The sequence below is a fragment of the Tyto alba genome, unplaced genomic scaffold (assembly GCF_018691265.1).
Source record: "Tyto alba isolate M040663 unplaced genomic scaffold, T.alba_DEE_v4.0 Super-Scaffold_13, whole genome shotgun sequence".
Taxonomy (NCBI): Eukaryota; Metazoa; Chordata; class Aves; order Strigiformes; family Tytonidae; genus Tyto; species Tyto alba.
This window is the reverse complement of record NW_024881275.1, coordinates 44,803,469-44,814,282: the sequence shown is the minus strand read 5'-3', so window position 1 is coordinate 44,814,282 and position 10,814 is coordinate 44,803,469. Positions and strand designations below refer to the sequence as shown.

The window sequence follows — 10,814 nt, the reverse complement described above, 5'->3', positions numbered from 1 at the left end:
AGACCTGTGAGTGGCAGGCAAGACTTTGAGCTATAATCCTTTAGCTTCACCACTGGCTCTGCCACACCCACGTAGAAGGGATACACCCCTGGACTTCTAGAACATGAATGCAAAAATACCAGGGGGTATGGTGAATTCAACTTCCAGGCAAAAATGCAGAGCTGAAAGCATAGCCTTTTCGATGAATTTTATCTCAGCCACTTCCTTAGATGCACTCATAGGCAGTTTTCTCAAATTTACTTGCTGTATAAAATAATTTGCTAAATTGTTTCAGGAACACATTTCAGGCCTCCATTGAGTTCCAGTGCAGTTTGTTGTATATTTTAGCTCTGCACTTTGCTGAACTATTTTGCTCGAATAAGAACACCATGTTCACCTTTCTATTCCCTGACTCACAAAGAAATATCAAATCAAAGCTTCTTCTTAACTAGCAAGAACAAAACCTGGTTTTTATGACTACTAAATTAAAATCCTGGCTTCTGTGATCATTCCTGATGAGAAAGCAAACACTGGCAAAGTTCAAACAATAAAATAAAAGCTTTTTAAATTGTGAAGGAATATTCTAGCACAAGAGGGCTACGAACAACATTACTTCATCCATATAATAAACAATTTCAGTTGCCATCCCGTTCCCTGCCTTCGTCTGAAATACAACTGTGAAATAGAATACAGTACAATTAATACAATATGTGAAAAAAAAAAATAATCTTAAACCAGCAATAACTCCATCAGTAATCACACTTCACGTGAGCTTCTGCTGTAGAAATGAGAATTAATCATGCCATATTGCAAAAACACTTTAGCATGTATCATGCTCAGTTCTTCTGATACAAAAAATGTAATCTAATACCACTTGCAAATAAGCATATAACATATAAGCAGTGCTGACGCTTCATTTTTTCCACACTGGTATGTTAATGTGTTCGTTAAAACTGCTTTTTCTATCTCATTCTAATTTAGACAATCTTTCTTCCTGGGCTTTTAAAGAGAAAAATTGTCCATAACTGTGAGAAAAGCATGAAAGCTCCACAGGCACAAATTCATCATTTCTCTCTTCACCTTAATTCCATGCGGAAGCCCTAAAAATCAATTACACGGAGTGGAAGAAGGAATGTGCTGCCCCTGTTAAGAGGAATCATGAAAGATGTTGCCTTGCTAATTTAGGTAGTCTTCCATAAACCACCCTTTGCTAGGAGCTGCTTTGTTTCTCACAGGTAAAACACTAGATGCACTGATGCCAGTGGAAATTTTATCTTTACATTTGTGTTGGCCAGTAATTCCTCACAGGTATACGGTCTCAGCCATCACGGAATTCCACCCCTAGGTAATCGTGCAGCAGTAAGAACTGCGTAGCTGGGCACACAGCTGTAACGGTGTGACAGCGCTGGCACAAAGCTTGGATTTACTCGAAAGCGAACTGCAGAAAAAAGCCACAGGCCTTCCTTCCGGAGGACTGCGGGTGGAGGATGCGTACCCGTACAATCTGAAATCTGATCCTGCAAGTGCTGGAGGGCAGGTGAGGGCAACCTGTGGGGAACAAAGCCTCCCAGGTTCCCCCACGCCATCGGGGTACTTTTTTGCTGTATTCAGGCTCTCAGACGAGCATGTCCCCTAAGCCGTGCGCTCACCTTCCATTCACCCACCCACGCCACTCCGGCGGCGTACACCCCACGAACTAAGCACCCTCCCCCGCGGCCCCGTGCGCTTGCTGCCGACGCACGCAACAGGGCGGGCGGGCGGGCGGGCGGGCCGCCCTCCCAACGGCCGCCCAACGGCCGCCCCTCCCCTCGGCCGCCCGCCCTCCCACGACGGAGAGCTGCGTTTGCCTTCCGCCCGCCCGCCCGGCCGCTCGCCATGCTGCCGCCGCCGCCGCTCCACCGGCCGCTCGCCGCCGCCGCCCGCCTGGCCCGGGGCTGGGCCCGCCCTCAGGTAACGGCTGGGGCGCTGAGGGGGCGGGGGAGGGGATGGCGTGGCGTGGCGCGGCGTGGGTGAGGGGCTCGGTGCCGGCGTGGGCGTGTGGGGGTGGGTTGGGCTCGGCGGGGGCGGGGCTTGGGCTAGGCCGGGCGGTGACCGGCGGTACCGCCCGTGGTTCCCGCCGGGGCAGGGGCTGTCGTTGTCGCGACATCCTCTTTAACGGGCCTGTCTGCGACAGCGAGCCGTGCTGAGCGTCGGCCCCGCGTCTTCTCTAGGGTCGTGTGACGTTCTCCGGAAGGGAGAAGTGGCCCAGCAGCAGTCCAGTGGTTGCTTGAGTGGCAGAAAGCGTCTGGGCGTTCTTTTCCTGCGGGAGTTCGGCTCTGGATGGGTCACCGCGCGGGGTTACAGTTCGTTCGGGATCCTGGGGGGAGGTGGAAACCGTGAAGGCTAAAAGAATCTGTGGCACGTGGCAACCAAAACTAGAAGTGTAATACTGCAAAGGGTCATTAGGAAACAAGACCTTTGGTCTTGGCCATCTGTATTTCGTGGGTTGAGCTGTACGGTGCACCTGCCTGCTCATGACATGTGTCCAAAATCCATCCTGCAGCCACCTCTGCAAATACCGGCTAAGGCCAAAGATCTGGTTTGCCCTTAATTTTTCTAGTTTTATTTCAGAGGCAAGTAGCATGTTCCAGGTTATTGAGGCAGTTGCAAAAGTAAGCATGTTCTGGGACTTCTGAAGAGTTTTATGTATATAAATAGCCTTTGGGAAGCAGCCAGTGAAGGGCAAGGATGCAGACTTTAGCAATCTCGTGCTGGAAGTGATTGGTCCTTTCCCAAGTGTTGGTATCTTTTTCTTTCTTTTGCAAACAATATGTAATTTGCTAATACCGATGTAAGATTGTAATTAGAAAACATGACAGTAGTGTGAGTTGATTGGGTAAGGGCAACATAATGCAGGCAGATGTTGATATTGCCTCTGCTTTGGTGGCTTCGGCAGTCTTGCCTTTGAATAAGGTGTTTAGCCAGCTCTCTTTTTATTGCTTTGACTTTTCGCATCCTGCTGCTGTCTTCCCGAGGAAGGGGTATGAGAAAAGGAAAATCCTGCCTCGTTATGAGCTAATAATTAAACAGTTGAGTGCGACAAATAAAAGACACGTTACAGTCTGTTGCACTACTGAAAGGAGCTGCAGCAAATAATGCGCATGGGAACTGTTTTGAAAGAAAAAAGTCATACGATATTTTTGTAGTGGAGATCACGAAGTGCCCCATCTGCCAGCCCCCAGTAAAAAAAATCCATCTATAGCATCTCACTATTTTTAAAATAGTCTAGAACTTAGATAGAAGGTGGTTTTCTGGCTTGAGAATTAGTCTTAGTTACTTTTCTTAATGTTTTCTCTCAGGTACTCTCATTCCTTGCTACAGGGCCCAGACAAAATAATAGCATTTTCTATGAAATTCGCACATATGATATTAAGCCATCAAAGATGAAGGAATTTGTGGAAATGGTCAACAAGTACTTTCACCTTCGCACAGCTCACTCAGAGCTGGTGGGATTCTGGTCTGCGGAGCTGGGAGCGATGAATAAGGTGGTCCACATTTGGAAGTACGGTATGAACAGCATCCCTTTGTGCTGCTCTGCTCTCTCTGTGCTCCCTGTCTCCTGCAAGGAGAATGCTTACCTGGCTTTTATTTGTTGCTCTTATTGTAAGAAAGTGTCCCGACGAAATCTGTTACTATGCTGATTACTGAAGAGAACACATCAGCACAATTTTGACATCTTGGGATGAGCGAGTTACAACTGTTCTTAAACAGCTATCTCTGCTCAAAACAGGTATAATAGAGAAACTGCAGCCAAGTGCTTTGTTCATGGCAAATATTTTTAATTTGGGGCCAGTTCCTGAACCACAGATGTCTTCAGAATTTCAAAATGGATGGAAAAACTGTTGAGACCTCCTTAGTAAGATAATACATATAAGTGCAGACAATCTATATGCAGTCTGTGTATGTTTATACACATGTGTAATTATTATCAAATTTTAGTTCAGTGTAACAGTCACTGCCCTAAAACAATGAGAATGCAGTTTGCTTGCCTAACTCCTTCTGTAGCTGGGCTGGGTTGGGGTGGGAAGCCACTCCACCAGCTCTGAATTCCCAAGTGCGTGAAGCATTTCTTTGCTCCTTCAGCCTTGGGTAGCAACAGGCTTCTTGCTGTATAATCAACTTTTTATATTGTTGGAGTAGGTGCTGACCTGGAAGGTGCCAGTGAGCCAAGAAAAGCTACGCTTATGCAAGAAACTAGATGTGCTGGCTGTGCTCTATGTGGAGCCCCAGAAAACTTGGGTTATGGAGAGGTGGGAAGGCACACCGGTGTAATTTCTTTGTACACCTCTGCAGTCCAGGGTATATCTGTATGCTGAGGTGGGGAATTTTGTTTCTGAAGTCCTCAGTTTGCTGGTTGAAATCTCTCATGTTCACAGTATCTGTTTAGAATAAAGAGTCACCCCTTTTGTCTTGGTGGGGTACGGGGACCAGCCGTCTGTTGATGGGATTATTATGAGTTTACGTGCATATATCAATAAATTGTCCTGCTTCTCAGAGCTTTTCAGCCTTGTCTATTGTTTCTTTATCTAACACCTCCCTCCCCCATTTTTAATAATCTGCAGGAAACTTTTTAAAATGCAAAACTAAGGAAAAAAGCTATAATCTTTATTTGTGTCCTAATGGTGTTTACATGTGTAAGGTAAAACATCCTTTCTCCTTGATTCATCAGACACCTCCTTATGTCTTTTTCATAGTTAAAAATAGTTGGTGTGGTTTTCTCTTAGTCCCAAGATACTGATATTTCTCAAGGTTCTTCCCATTCTCAGATGCAGGATTTTTTTCTTGTATTATTTAAAGCTGCCTGCATAAACATACTGCTTAAGATGCCACTTCAGCCTAACTGGTTGAAAATCAGACATGCCTAATTCAGTGCATTTGTTTTTAATTAAGGAAAAAAAAAGAAGAAAAGGTTTAGAATTTGGGCATTTAATAACTTTTTGTATAGCTGAACAGACATACATTACTTCTACACTTGTAATTTTAATGTAATTTTATATAAGCCAAAACTCATATTTTTCTTAATTTTCTCTTGGTAGAATAATATTCCTTCTGATTTTTTTTTTTCCACTTTACCTCCTTATCCACTCTACTTTGTCCAAATCTCCTTATCCTTGGTAACTGTTGCCACATCCAGTAGTCCCTGTGGATGCCATATATGAATCTTAAGAGTAACATCATGTAATGATTTTAACTTTTTTTATAAATTTTCTCGGAAAATTTGGTTTGGCTTCAAACCATTTAAATCTGAGAGCTAAAGCAAAGATTTCTGCAGAATCTAAAGGAAAGTTACCACATCTGCTTTGAGCTAATATGCTGCTTAAAAATACTAATTTCAAACTTATGTAAGTGTAACTTGCCTCCTAGTAATTACACACTTTGATTGAGTCTGATGTGACATTAAGTGCATTTTGAAATGTTTTCTTTTTTCTTATTTTTTCCTTTGGTACAGATAATTTTGCCCACAGAACAGCAGTCCGGCATGCACTAGCCAATGACAAAGAATGGCAGGGAAAATTCATCTCCCCAGCTCTCCCCTTGATAGAAAAGCAGCACAATGAGGTTGCTTATCTGGTACCTTGGTGTCAACTTGGGAAGCCTCCAAAAGAGGGGGGTGAGCTTATCTTCTCTTTTGCTGATTAAAGTTACTGATGCTGATGGAATAACAAAAAATGGCTTAAAGTTTAAACCAGGTATTACATGGTTTATAACCCTTTATGTAACAAGTGCATGTATGTACACTCATGTGAAGAAGTGACCTAACACAGATGAGGGACAAAGTTTTTTAAGAAAGATTTTACACTAGCTTATATTAATAACTGACTAGAGCCCTGACCATTAAGGTTGTAAAAGAGGTATGTGAATTGCCTATATGAACATGCAAAATGGCAACACTGTGGTAGTGGTCAGAGCAGTCATCCCTGACTTGCTTTGTCCATCCATCAGTGAGAGGGCATTTCCTGGAGACACTAAAGACAATCACTGTTCTCTTTCACAGAGTTTTTTCCCTTTTATCAATTGGCTATGATTAAGTGCTTCTGTTGCATAACAGTTTAAAAAAAAAAAAAAACAAAACCAAAAAATCCCTACTTTTTAAAGATACATGCAACTCAAGTGTACTTTATAACAATCATAGATTAGCTGTAGACATCCTGTCTTTATGTATTTTAATTCTCTCTGTAGCACACATGGTATCAGTAGTATTGACTGTTCCTTGATGTATGAACATTTGCAGACTTTGTTGCATGGAGTGATATCAGACAGGCCTTGCTTTAGCCCTCAGCACATCCATACATAAAATAATCTTTGTTCTTTATTTCCCTGTGATTCTGCATTTTATGCTGTTAGAATTGAATTTGAAAGCAGTGCAGTTTTCTCTTAAAACTGGAAAGCTGACTTGAAACATTTCGCTCCCATCTGAGTTTGTCTCCAGCCCATTTCTGGAGAATGAGACCAGACATATATTGCTACATGGCAGGTGTCTAGGTTTCTATTAAAGTGTCAACATTTGTGATCTAGAGTAACTATCTGAATGGAAAGGAGATGGATAACATGGCTTGTAGCAGGACTGGAGCTTTTTGGCAAATCATGCCATTTGTCTACAAACAAGGGAGATGATGATTGTTTAGCAGAACAGAGGTGCTAAGGTAGACCATCTGTTGGTTACACCTTCAGATCTTGCTGTGATCAAGTGCCAGGAGTCAAAGGGATTTGTGATGTCATAGACCACTTCAGTGACAGAAAACGCCACCAGTATTAGAGAAGGCCACCTTTCATTGTTCAGTCAGCCATCCACATCCCACAAATGTGTATGAGTATTTGTGATTTCTGCAAAGTAGTCTGAATCTCCCCAGATTACCAGGCCACACTGAAAATTGCCAAATTGAGCTTTACGTGAAGCCTTCTGTTCCTCAGGGTCCCAGTACTTATAGTTATGCTTGAAATAGCTCCAGGTAGTGAGCCACTTAGCTGTGCTTTTGCGAGCCCCTAGAAGCTGTGAGATGTTGTGCAGGTTGGGCTGAAGGGGCAGTTTCATGTCATGCTGACCCCAGATGGCAGGGATTTGCAGTACTGGTTTCACGATAAATACATGATGGTCATGGCATGCTGTTTGAGAACTGGCATGTTAATTTGTATGTCCTTCCTTGAGATCACCTTTGCCTTTTCTTCCAGGAGTGTATGAATGGGTTACTTTCCAGATGAAGCCTGGTGGGCCAGCATTGTGGGGTGAAGCATTTCAAGCTGCAATCAGTGCTCACATCAACAGAGGATACACAAAACTGATTGGTGTTTTCCACACAGAGTATGGATTACTTAACACAGGTAGGACTCAATTTCTGATACAGACTTTGGCATGGGAAGGCGTGGAGGGAGAGGGGCAAGCCTCTGTCCTGGATCAGGATTGGCCATCTTGATGCAAACGTTGGTGTGGATCACCAAGTCCTGTAAACAGTCCTTGAACCCGGTTTTGTGTATTGGGTTATAAGCTTAAGCCAGGGGCTGCTAGCTTAAAGGATTCTCAGATCTGATGTTAAAGAGTCAACCTTTTAAAGGCTCAGCAAAGGATCATCCTACCACTTACTTGCCTGGAGAATTGTTTCTGCTAATAGCAAGGTGAAGGCAGACTGCTGGGACTTACCGCACATGTTGTATTGCAGAATAACAGTATTCAGCTGACTTTATTTGTACTTTCTCAGTCCACGTGATCTGGTGGAACGAGAGCCCAGATCACCGAGCAGCGGGAAGGCACAGTGCCCATGAAGATGCCAGAGTGGTAGCAGCTGGTAAGAGATGATGGATGCAGAGAACTCACTAGTATTACCTGCATGCATGCTGAGAAAATTATTATTTGTCATTGAATTACTGTCTTAATTAAATATGCATTTAATTTCAGTGCGGGACAGTGTCAGATTCTTAGCATCCCAGCAAAATGTGCTCCTGATACCTCTACAATGCTCGCCATTGAAGTAACCTTATTCTAAAGGATGTAATTGATGACAAAAAAGGACAAAATGGAATTGCTGTCAGCAAGTGCCATCACATGGATTGTAATACCTTCATGAACTAAGCTGTTCTTCAGTTTGCAATACATGGATGCAAAATGCTGATCACTAGCAATGTAAATCAATAAAGTTTTGCAGCCTGATAGCAGTTGCTAAATAGAAATTTATGGTGATGTTTGTATATCCCCAGGAAAAAGAAATTGTGCCATAGCACTTCTGGCATGAGCCACACTTCATTTATCTTTTATTTTAACCTCTCCATTAATACTTTTCTAGATCACTTATCAAACTTAGTAAATTAAATGCTCTTTTCCAACATTACAGCTCAGGGCTGGTATCATTTTCATAATGTATTTTGGTGACATTTGTAACTCACATCTTGGCTATTGCGTACTGGCTTAAGAAGGAATGCCCTCATGTATCTGTTACCTAGTTATGCTTTAATCAGACTTCTAATTGGAATTCTTTCTATTAATTCTGAGTAACGTAAAACAGCAATGTGGCTAGAATTGTACCTAGGAGGTGCTGCAGTGAAGCTGGTCGGGTGCTTTGTCCCAATGAGCTCTGCCACAAGATGAGCATTTATTCACTAGCTTGTTAGAGTTCACTTCAGCCCTTTCCTATTTTGTTCAGTAAACCGTTCCTCAAGACTTTGGATTACACACATAATGCTTTGCCTTATGTATTTTAATACTTGTTTAAGGTCTGAAGTCAATTAGCCCTTCTTCTTCTATGGTGTAGTCATGCTCAGCTGATCTTTATGTGCTTATATTCTTTGAAATACTTTTTGCCAGACTGTTAAAAGCCAAATAAATTTGTATAAAGCATGACTTTTGAATGTTTACAGCTCAACTTCTTACTCTTCAAACTAAAATGATAAACCGCATTCTCCAAGTACAGCATTTTGCAGGTCTTGCATTTCAGTCAGCAGCAGTCTTCATAATAGTTGCATTAGAGATGGCAAGCTAGAATGAATAGCAGCAGGGCAGAGGGCACACAGACTGAGAAGTCAAACTTGTATTTTGTGTACAGTGGTATGGAGCACCCACTTCTGCAATTTAAGGGTCACCAACTGGCAGAGCATTCAGGAGACTTTTCCATGGCTTAATCACTGACCTGCAATAAGCAATTGATTTCACTTCTCTAATGAAGTATCTTTGTGAAGTCTGCCTAATGACAATTACAGCTTCTGTAAAGTGCATTATGATCTCATGGAAAGCACTAAAAGAAACAGCTGTAGGCAGTTATGCTTATGTCCAAGGTGGGTGGAACTACAGCTGCTGTAGTTAGGGGAGTATAATGGGTCCCAGCTCCTATACCCAAGTCTTCATACTCTCCTCCCTCCAGCAAAGGTGTCTTTAGAATTCTCAGGCTAGAACAACTACTTTGGAGACCACTGTCTTCCGTTTTACAAACCAACTTCCTAAGGTATAAATGGCTGATAAACCATCACTACCAAGTTGATTCAGAATATTGCCTTAGGGCAGTTAACTGAAGGGAGGACTTTTTTTTAATAATAAAAACATGGGCTGAAAAATGGGACTGGAAATCAGTAGGACTTTTTTTTTTTTCCCCAACATGAATGCAAAAATTAAGTAATTTTATTGTTTACTGGAATAAAAAATAGAGAGGCATACTAAAAACAGTATTATATTTTCAGTAAAACTATTTTCCTTGTCACCAGCATTTAGAGTAAAGAATATTCAGAATGTTAGAGGCGTGCTTTATTCCAAAGTTTGTTGTTTTCTGACAAGAGGTTGATAAATCAAACACATTACCCAAAGCACCAGCTGGGCACTAGGTTAAAATAGAAAACCCAGGAAATTTTATTTGGCTTCATATCTCAGATGAATTTTCCTGATGAGTGGAAACTTGGATTGGATTGTATTATTTGCCTGCTACTGCCCCTAGTGCCACTATCAAAATTTTAACATTAGTTTTCCTTTGAGCAATAGAACCATTATTCTGCTTTCATTTGTAAACTGCTGTTCTAAAATCAACCTCGTATTAACTTGAGTGATTTTCACAAATTGTTTGTAAAGAGGATGCCTCGAATAACTCAGGTGGGATGCCCTGGAGGGGAGAAGAAGAGCAAGCTCTGTGTCGGTGGGTCAACCTGCTGTTGTTGCCCAGAGACAGATCTTGCCCAACTTCACCAGGGCAAACCAAAGAAAAGGAGAAGCTTCTGGAACATGCTATTGCACAGGTATGAGAAAGACTATATAAAGACAACACCCCACCTGTGTTTTTGTTAACCCACCACCTAGGGACCAAGCTCACTACGACAACACGGGATCCAAGGGTGGTGATTCCCCTTTTTCCTAACCCCTCCTTTTCTCTTTCTGCTCTCTCTCTCTCTCCTCATATATATTCAAGTATATAAGTTTTGAACAAATTGTGACAGGTTGTTCAGAAAATAGTCTCAAAGTGCCTTTATTCATTTGCTGAAGGTTAGCAATTGCTCTTGCCAAATTGTCTCCACTCACTGAAACTGTCATTTAATGAAGTTACCAGCTAAACTGTTTGTCTGAGTCATTGTCATGACTCAACCTACCCTGCGGCTCTGCTGAGCAGAGACCAGCTCTTCACCAGCACACAGGCTATCAAGAATTGAGAAGATTCACCCCCCTCGTAACCAACTGCATGGGATGAGACAGTGACTGTCCTTTAATTTGATACTAGCTAAGGATTAGCTAAATTCAGGGTATTCCGGAGTCTTTATACTCAGTGTTTTGCTTTGTCAGTGAAAACAGGTATAGGGTATTAGCAAAGAGGAGGAACAATTATCAGTAGTTG

General features: G+C 42.4%; 1 protein-coding gene across 2 annotated transcripts; it reads left to right on the top strand.

Annotated features, from left to right (window-relative positions):
* Positions 1–1,777: 1,777 nt before the first annotated feature.
* Positions 1,778–8,848, top strand: NIPSNAP3A (nipsnap homolog 3A). Of its 2 annotated transcripts, XM_042788060.1 has the most exons (7): positions 1,897–1,929; positions 2,190–2,321; positions 3,318–3,525; positions 5,468–5,629; positions 7,189–7,338; positions 7,713–7,799; positions 7,910–8,848. In XM_042788060.1, the coding sequence occupies exons 3-7, from the start codon at positions 3,402–3,404 to the stop codon at positions 7,984–7,986; spliced, it is 600 nt and encodes a 199-aa protein (XP_042643994.1). In that variant the 5' UTR covers positions 1,897–1,929; positions 2,190–2,321; positions 3,318–3,401; the 3' UTR covers positions 7,987–8,848. The 2 variants fall into 2 exon arrangements, with proteins under 2 accessions (XP_042643993.1, XP_042643994.1); XM_042788059.1 differs by lacking the exon at positions 2,190–2,321 and having other exon boundaries at positions 1,778–1,929.
* Positions 8,849–10,814: the final 1,966 nt, after the last annotated feature.